At 31.8% G+C, this 16,527-nt stretch overlaps 1 protein-coding gene across 3 annotated transcripts in view; it reads left to right on the forward strand.

Annotated features, from left to right (window-relative positions):
* KIF18A (kinesin family member 18A) overlaps nt 1–16,527 on the forward strand; it is an 82,091-nt gene that overhangs the window by 22,427 nt on the left and 43,137 nt on the right. For all 3 annotated transcript variants that reach the window (XM_011362563.2, XM_011362564.2, XM_023532071.1), the window contains exons 10-12: nt 1,244–1,406; nt 7,867–8,031; nt 13,615–13,736. In XM_011362563.2, the coding sequence (XP_011360865.1) occupies nt 1,244–1,406; nt 7,867–8,031; nt 13,615–13,736 (450 nt within the window). The remainder of the gene's footprint in view (nt 1–1,243; nt 1,407–7,866; nt 8,032–13,614; nt 13,737–16,527) is intronic.

Here is a 16,527-nt window from a genome sequence, read left to right on the forward strand (position 1 = left end):
CACTACAAAATTATAAAATTGACAACTGTTTAACCATGTCCTTAGATAAAATGTTACCAAAAAACTAAGAAATTATCTCTGGGTTTAACCTAAAGATAACTTATCAATTCATTTACTGGCATTAGCGTTGTTGTAATATAATACAATGAAATTGCAATGTCTGTACATACTTCCTATGAAATATTTATCAGTTTGACAAAACTGCAGTAAAGTCGATGTTCTGTGGTTTATATTCATTCCCAGTAGAGTTTCATTAAAAACTACTTACGTAAATCAGCAATGTTTTTACCACAGATTCTTACAAATATATCTAAAATTCTGGTCAAGAACATTTATTTTTAAGTGCGTATATTTTGTTACAGTTTTATTTTAAAGGCTTCATAGTTAATTTTTCTTTGAGTGTTTGGCCTGTATATGACTGTTTATACTGTTACTGAAGCTCAGAACTGATCTATGAATTAAAAACAAATATATTTTTATAAAATTAGAATATTGCTGTGACCAATATTCTGCTAATGCAGAGGATGCAGGATTGCAGGGTTATTTTAGGGTTTTCATAGGAGTTGTTCAGCTTGAGATCTTTCTTTATGCATTTGTAGGAGATGTAGGTCAAACTCCCCAACTTTGATTCTCTAAATCTGTATTGTCCTTTGGAAGAAACACACTGGAGTGGCTTTTCTACGTTTACCTCATTGTAAACTTGGATGTTTTGGGTCCTGGCAATGTCAGCTGACTCTTAGCCAAGCTGTCGGGGGTACCTAACCTTATGGTGTGTTTTCACTCTAACAAATTCTGAAGCAAAAAGCTGGCTATCTCACTTTCCCTAGGGGGCAATGGAAGCACCATATGATTATGCCACCCACTGCTTATTTCTTCACCGTGAGCCAACACCAAAACAACACATAATATTGTGTTGCTTCTCGGGCCTTGTGATTTGGGATAGTACAGGTCTAGATTATCATCCTTTTTCTGCAAACAAATATTTTTACTAAGCGAAATATAGCATATGACTACTACCAATTGTCTTATAATTCCTGTCTTGGAGGAAAAAGAGAGAAAACCAGTGTAGTAAAAATAGTTAATAACTTTTCCAGAAATTTTTGTAATTTAATAGGAAAGAGTCACTTTAACAATTTGCTGTTTATGAATAAGTCTATGAGTGGCATATGTTTGTGCATTTCTTTAAATTCTATATCATCTATCACAAAATTAGTGAGATTCTATGATGTTTTATTTTCTATAGATTTCAAGAAGTTCTGAACTGCTTGTTCCAGAATCGAGAAGAAATTAGGCAAGAATATCTGAAGTTGGAAATGTTACTTAAAGAAAATGAACTTAAATCATTCTATCAACAACAATGCCATAAGCAAATAGAAATGATGTGTTCTGAAGATAAAGTAGAAAAGGTATTTAACAACTTTAAGATCAAATTTTAGAGAATATAAAAACATGGGACTTTCAATTCTAGAAATTTGTTAGGCAATGTTATTCAATCACCCATTCTCTACAAACACCTAGAAGTGCTGGGGGAAAATGTAGCATTGTTTTAAATGCATAGTTAAGTGTACAAGGAAAAAAAATATTAAATTCCTAGTTGTCAGAAACAAAATGAAAACTAAAAGAAACAAAATATCAGTTGCAACTTATTTCTGTGAGGGTTGATGAAAGCTTAACATGAATGAAGTTAGCACAGTCAGAGAGAGCTGACTGAGTACCAAAGGTGAGGCAGCAGGAGCAGTCTACCCAATTTAGACTAGTTTAGACTAATAGATTTTTTTTTCCCCCCAGGGAAAAAGATTCTATCAATGGCATTGTTAGAATTTCCATTGCATGGTGCTAAAAAAAAGCAGACCAACTTTTAGTCAGTCTGTTATTTAATGCAGTATTGCACTGCCCTCCCCTCTCTACATACACAGACCGCTCTTACTACCCTGCCTTTGATGTACACCGCTACTTAAGTAAGGGACCCAAGGAAGACAAACAGTTAGAAATGATAGTCCCCACATAAAGCCAGGAAACCACAGAGGCCTTCTCTCTTCATATTGGGAGTACACCAGGAGAAAACATATTATCAACTTGCACAGGAAGACAAGAAACCAAACCTAGGATAAGGTAACACACTCAGTCTCATTGGAAGACTGTCGTTATAGATATACTTTTCACAAGATTTGAGGTTTGAATTTTTATAATCCATTGTTTTTTGTTTAGCAAATTTCTGAGGTGAGAAATTAACATAGAAAATGGTATACCAATGATAATCTGGGGAGCTGGGCAGAAGCAATGCAAAATGAGCCTAGTAAAACAAACCCTAAACTTAAAACCACAAGAACTTACTGTCCAAAATCCAAACATGGTGAAACAGTTCACCATAAGCAAGTCAGCAGACTTAGCAAATATGACAACACCCAAAATTTCAGATACAAGAGCAATCTTATAAAAACTATAAAAATGAGTAAAGTCATCAAAGAAGGAATGAACAATAAAGGAATCAAAGATTAATCTATATTCAAGAAAAGGACAAATGAAACTAAAGATTTATTTACTGCAATTAAAAAATTCATGTTATAGATACAGTACTAGGCAGATGTTTTAAGCACTTCATATACATTAACTCATTTAATTTTTAGAAAATTCTATGAGATACATTGTATTATCCTCATAATTAAGATGAGGAAATGAAGTTATTTTGACCAAAGTCACATGTACATTACCAAATCATCAAAGATAAGAAAAATAAACATTTTGAAAATACTGGATAATTATTTCCCCCACTTTTGGTGTTCATTGATAATAAGCTTAATTTTATTTTTATGTATTTTGTGTAATTTAATTACACAGGTAATACATGAGGTACATTCATATGTTCCTTATTAAAAAGCTTTCTCGTATAAATAACTTCCCAGTCCTCTCAGACCACCACCCCAAATGTTTTCTCCTTTTCCACCTTCCCAGAAATAACAATTATATATTAAAATTTGATATTTTTTTAATATCTGAAAGCCATCTAATTTTAAATAGTGCCTTAAAAAACAAACATTTCAGTTTTTTCTTAGCCTGTGAAATAAGAAAGATGTGATATGCTAAGAAATTAATCATTAAGTATTTATTAATGTATCATTAATACCAGTTTATCAGTATTAAACTATATTATCAAAATTATTAATTTATTTACTGAATATACATTTTATGCCTTATTGAAAATGCCTTTAAAAAAAAAAACACTTTATCGAGGTATGGCAGACATACAAAAAACTATAAATATTTAATGTATGCAACTTGATGGGTTTGGTAATACAGATACACTGGTGAAACTCTCACCACAATCTATGCCATAAGCCTGTACATTACCTACTAAAGTTTCCTCACATCCTCTTTATAATTGTGGTGGTATTTTTTTTAATAACATAAGATCTACTCTCCTAGCACTTTTTTTAAGTATATAGTAATAGAACATTATTCAGCTTTAAAAAAAAGAAAAAGAAAATTCTGTCACTTGTGAGAACATAGATGAACCTGGAAAACATGCTAAGTAAAATAGATCAGATGCAGAAGGACATATTCTATATGATACCATTTATACAAAAAATCTAAAATAGTCAAACTCAGAAGTAGAGAGTAGATTAGTGATTGCTGGAGGCTGCGAGGAAGGCAAAACCAAGAAATATTAGTCAAAGGGTACGAAGTTTCAGTTATGCTGGACAAGTAAGCCCAAGAGATCTACTATTGCACAGCACAGTGCCTATATTTAATAATGTATTGAATACATAAAATTTCATTTTAATTTTGTTTTTTAAGATGCATTTAAAATGTTGCTCACATCCTTTAAAGGTACAAGAAAACTGAATTTATATCTTCGTTTGAGATTTGTTGCTATATGTGTACTTTAACTTTCTTGAACTGCAGAAATCTTGCCAGTATTTTCGATAACCTAAATGACTTCCAAATAACAGAGTATCTCATAGGATTAACATATCAAGTTGTTGTTGTAAACCCTTTCAGGTGTTTGCTAAATGGAATTCTGAAATAGTGCTATGTGATATATTCTAAGAATTACATATTTTATCTCAATTATTTGCACTTAAAGATTAATTTTCAGTGGAGATAATTTTCAGTTTTGTGTAGGTATCCATTAAAGAAATGTCAGTTATCCGAAGACACAATTATCTAATTTATTTCTTGAAAAAACAGCAAGAAATTCAGTAATAGAAGCTAATACTTAGTATCTTAACCTTTAACAACAGTTTTTATTGAACACTTTTGTTTATATGCAAAGCATTGTGTTAAATACAATAGAGGTAAAGAAAAGTATGAGACATTGTATGCCTTTAAATTATTTATAAAAATTAGTTGAAACAATAAAATAATATAAAAATGACAAGGCACTAAATGATTGTCATGTAAGTAGTAGTGCAATAATAAAAACAGCTAATATTATTGAGCACTATGTGCCACACACTTTTCAAAATCCTTTGCATGGGTTGATTCATTTAGTATCTATTACAAGCCTGTGAGGTAGACCCTATATTATCACCATTTGTGAGCAAAATAACCACTGAGGACTTAAGTGAGTTGTCTGGAATTTTATACCCAATTAATGTGGCTGAACCAATATTAAACCCTGGCTATGTGGCCTGAGAGTCTGCACTCTTAATCATTCTGTTATACTACAAGTACTGTAAATGCTGTTACTATTCAAAGGAGAAAATAGTGGCTTCCAATTGTGGTAGTTAAGAAAGTCTTTCCTGGTGGAGAGGTGGATTTATAATGGGCCTTGCATGAGAATATTAATGAGAGAAAAACAAATAGAAATAATATGTTCCTAGATTGGATATCAGTTTGACCAGAGCACAGCATATTTGTGGGACAGTGTATGGAAATATATAACTATGCTCAGTGCTTCCTGTCAATTCCTACTCCCTTACTCACAGCACATTGATTGATTGCCATACTCATTCTCTCTAAAGCTGAAGTTGCCAGAGCTAACCACTAAGAATGTTTTGGAGATGGCATATGATAGAAGACATATATGCCATATTAGGAATTATTGATAGTCAATTGGAAAGATAGAATAGATTGGAGAAACTTTGCTTGCCAGGAATTTTATAATTTATTTTTGTAGGCTAAAAAGATAGCACATTATCAGAGCTTAGAATCAGAGTGCCATTTTTTAAACATTTGAATATTATTTAATATGATTAATAAACTTGGTCTATTTAATCTCAAAGGAAAGTTTATTTTAAATAATGGTTGTTTCACTGTTTTACTTACCCAACTGAATTATGACTCAAGAGAGGTAAATGCTTAGAAAGATTAAGGCATAAAGTTAGGGAAATGGATTTAGCTCATTTCTTTAATTTTTTTCTGTTTTTATCTTTATTATTCTTCTACTTAGTAGCCTTTTTTCAACCCACTTGTTTTTTATGATTTCTTACTTTTGGTCATTTCAATCCACATGTCCCAATTCTTACAGCTATTTTTATGAGACTAGGTAAGCAATGGAGATAAAACCTCTTAAGTTTATTGGTTATAGTTAAAACAATTAAAAACAGGAAGACATCTGGGGCCAAGTTTTTTTGTTTTTTGTTTATTACACACAGAAGGGTCCAAGTTTAGTCTTATGAAACTGCTTGCTAAAGCAAGGACTTTTATATGTCTTGGACCCTCTCCAAAAGAGGTTTATTATCAGAAGTGCTAAAAGAACATTGATTCAACTATAAATGGTTCTAGAGTATGATCTCTGAGATTAATATTAAAGTGAAGCTCCTGGGTAATTTTGTGGCCATAGAAAGGTAATCTGCAAATTAATTTTAGAGAAAAAATGAGTTTACTATGTTAGTGGTCCTTTTACACAAAGCAATAGTAACACCTAAATTTTAGACTTCTGTGTTCATGCTCAAGACCTTCTGTTGTAGTCTAGAGATTTTGTTAATAAAATATGTAAAGCTCTTTGAAACCTTAATGGGAAATATTTTAATGTCAGGGTTTAACATGTATACGTTAGAGTTTTTTCCCAAACTCTTACTTGCTCTTTATTTCAGAACAGTGATTCCATAGGAGTACCCTGATGGAAAATGTCACCATAGAGGACCATCATAAGGGATACGTTTGGTGAACATTAAAAATAAAAACTCAAAAACATACTTTTTGGGGTTTTCAATTAGGATATTTTTGGTATTAAATATTGACTGCCATCAAACCCACAGATTATTATCTGCCTTGGTTTCTAATAGTACCTACAACATTTGTAAATGCTAAAGCAAAATAAACACAATTTGATTTAACTGCCTTCCTTTAGGCAGATACAATACTTTAATGTTCATTTTTCAGATGAAGTGACTGAAGACCCCCTGAGGTTGACTTATTTAAGTTTTTGTACCTGCTGAATAGCAGAAGAAAATCAAGAAATCATACATCCTGCAGTGTTTTAGCAGTGGCTGTATAGAACCCCTTTCTGCTTTAAAAAACTTTATTTAGGTAAAGGGATTAACAAGTACAAATTCATAGTTACAAAATAGTCATGGGAATGTGAAATACAGCATAGGGAATATAGTCAATAATATTATAATAACCACTTACAGGGCTAGGTGGGTACTACTAGACTAATTGGGGGATCACTTTGTAAATTATATAAATGTTGATACTGTACACATAATATAATATAACTAATATAAAATAACATTGAAAGTCAAAAAAATGAAATTCAATATATGACCAAAAAAAAAAAATTTAAGACCTCAAAGAGCTTTTATGTGGATTTCATCTATCAATATTCTCATACTAGAAATTTAAACTGAAATTTACAAAAATACATACATGTATTAATTAAAATACTTGATTAACCCATTGCATGATAACGTAACACTTTAATGAAAAATAAAGTAATGTTTACTAAAACAAACAAAAGAGGTAGTGAGAAGAGTGACATTGTTTCACATTTTTGCAAATCTCTTTAATGTCTGGCTTTCCCTCAAAATGTCACTACATCTTTTATAAAAAGTAATAAGGAAGAACTTACATCCTAAGGAGGTTAAGGTCTTTGACAAAATTCAAATGTAGTTCCTGCCTTTTTTCATTCTTGTAGTTTTTTACTTCCAAAATCAGCTGCAAGAACTTGTTCTAATCCGTGGGGATCTATTATTTCAGGTCCATCTATCATATCTGATGATTATTGAGTTCAGTATTTTTTGGCAGATAGCCCAGACAGATCAAGCTGCTCTGGCCTACAGTTCCCATGATAGTGTGCAAGACCCTTGGAATAAGAAACCAAAAGACCAGTTTTGATCTCATTTCATGCCTAGGTAAAACACCAAAAATATTCAGAATATTCATTATGCATCAGGCAAAATCAAATATTTATGACCACTCTGATATAAGCTCTATTTTCTACCATTTGTACCAGCCAATCCAAAGGCCTTATATGAAAACCAGAACAATAGAATACTTTATTTCTTCACATCTTTCAAATTTAAATAAAGACAAAAGGCAGGACATGGATCTGTTTTAGTTTTGAGTAAGAAAATCATGGGACTTACCAGACCATGTATGAACCTTTCAAATGCAACATTTAAAGAAATGGATTTTAGCACACACACAGACAAAAGTTAGTCTTCAGTTTTGCCATTGTGTTTCTTAAAGCTGTAAACTCTCAATGTGTAATTTTATAAAAATGACTCCCAACTCAAGTTTTATCTTTCTATGAGCAGTAGTATTATGACATTTCAAAAGAGAAATAGCTTTAAGTACAAGAGTAAGCCTTACTTAATGAACTACGATAGCATGCTTATAAGAAAATATACTACTTTGCTAATATCATATACATCAGACATCCTAAAAATTAGGTTGACTATCAAATGCATTGTTTTTCAGGCCACTTGCAAACGAGATCATAGACTCGCAATGTTGAAAACTCGTCGCTGCTACCTGCAGAAGAAAAGGGAGGAGGAATTGAAGCAATTTGATGAGAATAGTAATTGGCTCCATCGTGTCGAAACCGAAATGGGACTTTTAGGTCAAAATGGACATATTCCAAAGGTACAGATTTGTTTGTATAAACATACCTCAGAGATATTGTGGGTTCAGTTCCAAACTACCACAATAAAGCTAGTGAAACAAATTTTTTCCAATGCATACGAAAGTTATGTTGACACAATACCATAGTCTGTTAAGTATGCAATAGCATTATATCTTTAAAAACAATGTTTATACCTTAATTTAGAAGTACTTTATTGCTAAATGCTAACCATCATCTGAGCCCTCAGTGAGTTGTAAACTTTTTACTGGTGGAGGGTCTTGCCTCAGTGTTGATGAAAATCTGCAAAGGACACACACAAAAAAAGAAGTATGCCTATATATTCAGATTTATTTTTCGAGAACTGAGCTCTTTAAATGCATTGTCTTTGTTCTTGAGTAAATGTCTTTCATAAGACATTTCTCTGAGATTTAATTGACTAATTTTACTGTTTTTAACTGACTGTATACCTTCTGCCTTTCTAATTACCTACTAGATTTTCTTTTTCTTTACTTTCAGAAGAGTAAAGTTACTTGTAAATGTTGTTATTAAGCAATTGTATACTTTTATGAGGTAGCTCTTGAGTTAGAATAAAGTAATTCTATTTCAAACTGTACTTGAGGAATCATCATGTAGGTAATTTTAGTTTGTTTTAATACTTGATATTTTGTGCAAAAATAGTTTTAAACGTGGTCGCCGTTACTTGTGTTATGGCTAAAGAAAGCTTATTTGAAAGCTATATGCATGTGTGTATATGTACTAAACCTAAGATAGTGCGCCTAGAATGGCAAAAGGTTATATTTATAAAGAATAGTGATGGATAATGATGGTTAATGGCTGAATTGGATCAGAATTGTGTTCAGCCATAAGGTTATAGAAATCTGACTTTAGTGTCTTAACCAGTTGGGGCATATTTTGCTCTCTTAACAATAATAAATCTCGGAAATACACAGTTCATTCTTAATACAACACCTCCAAAATGTCATCAATGTCATCATTATATTTGTCATTTCATAGTTGCGATATCACTATTCCATCTTTAGTCTCAAGTAGACCAGAAGAAGAGGAAAGAAAGAAAGCATAAGGGATATGTATATATATTGGGACAACAAAACTTTTTTAGAAATTTCTAACAGACCTATCTTATTGACTAGATGTGTCACATGGCTATCCTAAGATACAAGGGAATCTGGAGAGGTGTTTTTGCTGAAGACATCACCCAGAACAAAATTAGAGTTCTTTATTAAAAAAAAAAAAGATGGGGAAATAAGAAGCTAGCAGACAACTGCTACAAAGTAACTAATTTTCATACAAACACCTAATACTTTAAAAGAACTTCTTTAAAGAAGGAGCAGCTTTACTTTGATGGTGCTCTTCTGAAATTCTCTGCTTGTATCAGCTAATTGGTATCTAGTTCTAGAATCTTCATATTTCTAGAAGCAAGCACTAGACTGAAAATAAATGCAGTGGCGCAGAGTTAAAGCTGAGACTGGAGAGAGAGGAGACTAGCAAGAGTAGTCAGTAATGACAGTTCAAGGTATTGAAAGGGGCAGCAAGCAGCCAGTACCCTGTTTCTTATTAGAAAGCCAAAGAAACAGAGACTGAGTAGTTCTTTCAGTGCGGAGATTCACTGAAGGGTCAACCAACAACTTAATCTACACCTCAGTAATTCCAGAGGTCTTCGGAATATCTCTCTGAAAGCAAACCATACCAGTTAGTTCAGTTGATGAGGAATTACATGTTGTATAGCATATACTTTAATAATATTTTATAACATAATTGATAAAACACTCTATAATATTCCCTACAGAGAATATTAATATTGGAAAGAGGATAGACTTTTGAGTGGGAATAGCTAGCTGGTAATTCTGTTACTTGGTAATTGTATTAAATACTAACTCTAACACTAATCGTATGATTTTGGACAAGTCGTTTAACTTTATTGTCTTAATTTCTCATTTTTATAAAGCACTACTTAACACATAATAGATGGCTGATTAATAATAGTTTAATAATATTCTAAGCAATAATAACATAGACATCAATAGCCAAAGAAAGGTGTGCAAAAGAAGTACAGCAAAGTTAGCTGCATTATAAAATAAAGTTTACATTTTTACTCCAAAACAATAATTTCGACCTTTTTGGGTCATAGATGCCTTTGAGGATCTGACCATAAGCTACATAGATCTTCTGCCAAATGGGAGATTGCAGAGATTCATACAATTTTGCCTTTTTCCTTTTAAGTCATTTTTTCATTGATATAACATGAAGAATATCTACTCTAGAACACTAAAGCACTTTTTTTTAAATGCTATATTCATCTTAAGGTGATACAATAGACATATTTGCATGACTTAAGCAAAAAAAAGATAATGGTTAATCAATAAACTATAAGGATTATCTAGACTTAGAAAATGTAACTTAAAATTCCATACTAAATACGAGGTATCTAAAAGTAGAGGCTCATCAGAGAATGTGACAGTCTCCATCAGAGTATCTAAGCCATGTTCTGGATAGAAAGTTTTCAGAGAAAACAGCCTATATGCTTGGCCAAATGAGTGCTTCTCATTCAGTGTACAAGAGCTAATTCTCTTGAAAAGTTAACAGATGTTGAATGTTTATATTAGTTTTGAGTTTGTTTTACTTACTTATAATATACATATACATGATCTCTAACAAATAGTAAGTTTTACTTACTATTTGTTAGAGATCATGTATATCTACAGCAGTCTTATTCTCAAGATGTTCATTGTCTAAATAACTTAATATGGCAAGTATTTGATTAAATTTTTGACCTTATTTTAAAACAACTATTAGATTCTTAGTTTTCTTTATTACTGTTACTTACGGTCTTGATGTTCTAATAAAATAGTTAGCCCTTCTAGTGAGCAAAAGCCTTCTCGTGAAAAGTCTAAAAATTTTTTTGCATGTGGTAAAATGTAAAATAGAATTTACCATTTTAACCATTTTGGGTGTGCAGTCCAAGTGGCATTAGTACATACATTAAAAATTTAATATATATGTAGTTTAAAATGTTATTACTAGAATATTTTCACCACAATAACCTTACTTAATTTACATTATATTTTTAATTTAATATACTTGTATAATCTAACTTATAACCCACCCTCAACTAGAGAAAGTACTTAAGTACTTGTATTAGTACTTTTTGTCTACTTGGTAGCTGTTTTAAAGTTATTGTGTTTGGGTTATTTTAAATAAATTTAATATAGTCAATTCAAATTTTTCTAGCAATTTGTCTTCTATAACTCTCTTAAGCAGAACTTTTCCACACCTGAATGTGAACCTAGAATTGATTTTTAAGTCCTTGTTTTTTAATGCATGTTATTATAATTTGAAAGAAAAAAAAAATTAAAACTGTTAAATTTCCACCACTTTAATGCCACTCTCAATTCTTTTTTCCTTTTTTTTTTATGGATATTTCACAGGTAAAATGATTATTTATAACCCATTATTTCTTACATAAGCAAACTGAAATATAACTTTGTAAAAGGACTTATCCACAGTTATACAATTCTGGACACCGACCTAGTACTGTGACTTTCAAACTGGAGCTCTTTTTTCCGTACCTTTCTGCATTATCTACCTTTTAGCCTCTCAAATCTATCCACTCCTCTCTGTCTACAACTACCCTAATTCAGATTTCCACTCCCATTAGCGGACTGCTGCATTTGGTCTTTCTGCTTCCTTTCTACTCCACTTCCATTCTTTCTCTACTGCAAGGAAAATGAGTTTTCTAAAAGTTAACTCTAGTCTCATCATTCTTCAGTGCTTTCTCCCTAATGTAATCTCTCTATTATAATTTTTCAGGCCTAGCATGGCACCTGAATACCTCTCTAGTTTTACATATCAACTCTCGTTATATTCTTCACTTCAACCATTAATAACCTACTTGTAGTTCTCAGAATAGGCCATGCTCTTTTAATCTGATTCCATCATTAGTGTATCAAGGTAAGAAAAGACTCAAAATGTAAATTTGGTTTTCCAAAGATGACAAGCTAGCCAACACCCATTGTTGAATAATATGATTATACAGTAAAGGCTTGCCTCTTTAAAAGAAGAGTAATTCAAAACAATAAAGGAATAAGATTAACAGAGGAAGCATATAAAGAAGGGATTTTTTTTTTTTTTTAAGGTAAAAGATGGAATATTTGGCACATATGTTTACACTATTAGGATCATTGAATTTTCTAACTGGAAAACACTATAGAGATCATATTCGAGCTCTTGATATTAGTAAAATAAATTAATCCCCATAAAGACCATATTTTTGGCTTAAGGTTGCATTTGTGTCATGGCTGAGACCATCTCTAAAATCACCTGACATAGGCCAGTGCTCTAACCATATCATACTGAGTCCCTAAAGAGAGTTTTCTCTAAATACTTGCTGTATTTCTTGAAATATAATCGTGAGTCATGTAAATGACTCCAAACTTTAATGTATCACAGACATATAGAATGACATTGCTCCCCTGTCATAGTGCCTGCCACTGGCATAAAAAATATAAAGAGAGAGAGAGAGAAGTGTTGGACGGAGGGAGAAAAAAAAAGCGGAAGGAAGGAAGGGCGAGAGGGAGGAAGGAAAGAAAGAAAGGGAAAGGAAAGAAAAGAAAAATTTTAGAGAATTAATGGTCAACTGTAGTTTGGGAGGAATATTGAAAAACTAAAACTGATTATGGGAATTGTCCCTAAGAGGATGTTTTCGTTCATAGTAACTTTGCTTTATGGGATTGTTGTCATAGCCCCTCACGGTATTCAAAAAATTTCACTGCCTTTCATTATACTGACTAAAATTTTCCCAATTAAAGATTCCGAGAATGCAATTGGGTTATTACCAGTTATAATTCAGTGTAACCACTTAGCTAACATTTTTCATACTTAAGGTTTAGGAATTTTGAGGAAAAAATAATTTTAGGTGGTAGGTTCAATAACACTTGAGTCTACACACATGAGGCTTAGGAAAATGGGAGCCTACAAAAGACTTTTCCACACTTTTGTTGTAGGATGCAGTTTATACCAAGATTGGGTGAAAGCAAGAAATTGTTATTTCATAGAACTCCAAACACTGCACAATGGGGCTGTAACACTGAACTAGTTTGACACAAACCCCTGCTCTGGTGATGAATCTTACAGTCCAGTACAGACAAACTATGAACATACAAATAGTTATTGATCAATGCTATGACAGAGGCTGTTGGGGATGGAGAGTTTCCATCTTTAAATATAATGCTCAGAGAAAGCCTCTCTAAAAAAGTGACATTTAAGCAAAGATTGGTCATATTCATGTATTTTTACAGTTTACTATGAACAAATTGGATAAACCAAGAAACTGTCAGAATAAAATTTGTTCATTTCTGACCTGCAGTTTCTGAGGAAACTTGGAACTTATTGCTTATAATAAGTTATAGACATCTATACCAGAATGCTTATTTTTCAGATTGTTTCCAAGCATATCATAGCATATGTAAAAAAAAAAAAAAAAAATTAAAACTACTGACACCAATATAAAATAAGTTTTATTAAAATTGATTTAATTTTTACGTTCTTAAAGAAATCTGATATATCGTTTACATTGTTTTCCCTAGGAACTCAATAAAGATCTTCACTGTCACCATTTGCACCTCCAGAACAAAGATCTGAAAGCCCAAATCAAACATATGATGGATCTAGCTTGTCTTCAAGAACAACAACACAGGCAAACTGAAGCGTAAGTACATGTATTTACCTATTCTACAAATTTTAGCACTGTAGACCTAAAGAACCTGAAGCATAGAAGTTCAGCTTTTCACTACCAGAAAACTGAGTTTTATCTGGTACAGGATAGATTATTTTTAAGTGTCTGCCAGCATCAGAAAGCATGCAGACTTTGAAAACATTGAGAAAGTATAAAATATGTCGTTCTCCTCTAACTAATTTTTTATAATGCTTTATAGGTTTGAAAGATTTTTCTTAAAAATTATTTTTATTTTTATATGCCATGTAATGCAAAGTTCTAAAGATACCTATATAGTGAAAAGAAGTCCATTTCTTCCTGTCCTCCAGCAATTCATTTCCCTTCTTAGAAGCAATTACTATTAATAGCAACTGAATATTTAAGTAGGCAGTTTTTAAGCATTTATAGTTCCAGAATGATATTTTGCTGTCATCAATATGAAGTTACTAAAAATGTATATTTTTTATAGCAACTGTCTAATTTTTATGTGATGGTATCATAGCTCTTTCATTCTCCCTCTTCCAGCTCCATAGTAGCATCATTTGATCTTTGAAATATAATAGTAAAAAAATATAACTTAGTCTTTATTTTTGTTACTTAGAATATGTTAGTCAACTCCTTAGGTATCACTTTCATGCCCGGGAAAAATGAGAAATTTATTTCTCTCAGGGCTTTCTGCTAGTCTAAAATTCTACTGGAGTTCTATTAGTGTTCTCAAATAACTAGTAATTAATTTTTCATAGCTTTGATTTATCATATTTAGGTAGTTATTTTTAAAAAGAAGAAAAAAGAAAGGAAAAATGTTAGGGAGCTATTTTCCCATAGATACAAGCTCAACCTAATCTCCCCATACTGTCTACATCTATACCTTAAACAGACATTGAATATTTATTAACTAGCACTCAAATCACTTGCCAAAGCTAAAGTTATGAAAGAAACATTAATTTTTTTAACCATGCATATTTGCTATATGAAACAAAGTGATTAACACATTTAAAATAAATTTTTGCCTCAAAATGGTCAAATAGATCTCTGACTTATTTAAAAATTCGGTGAACCAAAAGCATTATAAAGGCATCATAGTAGAAAAAGTATGAATTTGGAGATTCATCTTGAATTCTAGTTTATATTGGCAATATAACCTTGCATTAATTATTTAACCCCCCATGCCTTAGTTTTTTTTCTTTTATTTTTCTCCTTCACTTTTTTATTAAAAATTATTGGGGTGACTTTGATTGACAAAATCGAATAAGTTCCAATTTGTCATTCAACAGTATGTTTTACATATATGTATATGTATATATATATATATATATTGCATTGTGTGTTCACCACCGAGACTTAGATTTCCTTCCATCACCAAATATTTGACCCCTTTTAGCCCTGTCTACCTCCCCCATCCCCCACCTTAGTTTTCTCATATATTAAAACAGATCATAATACTTACAAAGAATTTGAAAGGATTAAATGATAAAAATAATGGAGGTTGTAAACTGTCTTAGCAAGACTTTGTAGAGTGGAGGCAAAAAGATGATTTAATATATAAAGTGCTAAAAGGAAAAATTTTCAACCAAGAATACGCTACCCGGCAAAATTATCATTCAGAGTTGAAAGAGAGAATTTTCCAGATAGGCAAGAGCTAAGGGAGACTTTAAATAGACTTTAAAGCAACAACTGTAATAAGAGACAAAGAATGGCATTACATAATGATAAGGGGGTTAATCCAACAAGGTGTATAACATTTGTAAATATTTATGCACCTAATGTAAGAGCACCTAAATATATAAAACAAATATGAGCAAACCTACAAGGCAAAATAGATAGCAATACAATCAAAATGGAAAACTTTTCCAGGATAGTTCATATGTTAGCCCACAAAACAAGTCTTAACAAATTTAAGAAGACTGAGATCAGATCAAGCATCTTCTGTGACTACAGTGGTATGAAACTAGAAATCAATTACAAGAAGAAAACTAGAAAATTCACAAGTATGTGGAGATTAAATAACATACCGCTAAACAACCAATGGGTCAAGAAAGAAATCAAAGTGAAATTTTAAAAAATGCTTTGAGACAAATGAGAATGTATTTACAGTATACTAAAATTTATGGGATGCAGCAAAAGCAGTTCTAAGTGGGAAGTTCGTAGAGATAAATGTCTACCTCCAGAAAGGGAAAATCTCAAATAAACAACCTAACTGTACACCTCAATGAACTAGGGAAAAAAAAAAAAAAAAAACAACAACAAAGCTCAATGTAAGTAGGAGGAAGGAAATAACAAAAATTAGAGTAGAAATAAATGAAATAGAGACTTAAAAAACCAATAGCAGAGATCAATGAAACCAAAAGCTGGTACTTTGAAAAAATAAACAAAATTGACAGACCTTTAGCTAGACTCACCAAGAAAAAAAGAGGAGGGCTTAAAATGAATAATATCAGAGATGAAAGAGGAGATAGTGTAATTCAGCCACAGAAATACAAAAACTCATAAGACACTTCCATGAACAATTATATACCAATATATTGGACAACCTAGAAGAAATTCCTAGAAACATACATTCTACCAAGAATGAATCATTAAGAAATAAAAAATCTGAGCAGACTCATTACTAGTAAGAAGATTGAATCACTGATTAAAGCCTCCCTAAATAAAAGTCCAGGACCAGATGGCTTCTCTGGTGAACTCTGCCAAATAGTCAAAGAAGAATTAATACCATTTCTTCTCAAACTCTTCCAAAAAGTAGAAGGGTCTATTTTATGAAGCCAATATTACTCTGATACCCAAA

This window comes from Pteropus vampyrus, unplaced genomic scaffold, assembly GCF_000151845.1.
Source record: "Pteropus vampyrus isolate Shadow unplaced genomic scaffold, Pvam_2.0 Scaffold76, whole genome shotgun sequence".
Taxonomy (NCBI): Eukaryota; Metazoa; Chordata; class Mammalia; order Chiroptera; family Pteropodidae; genus Pteropus; species Pteropus vampyrus.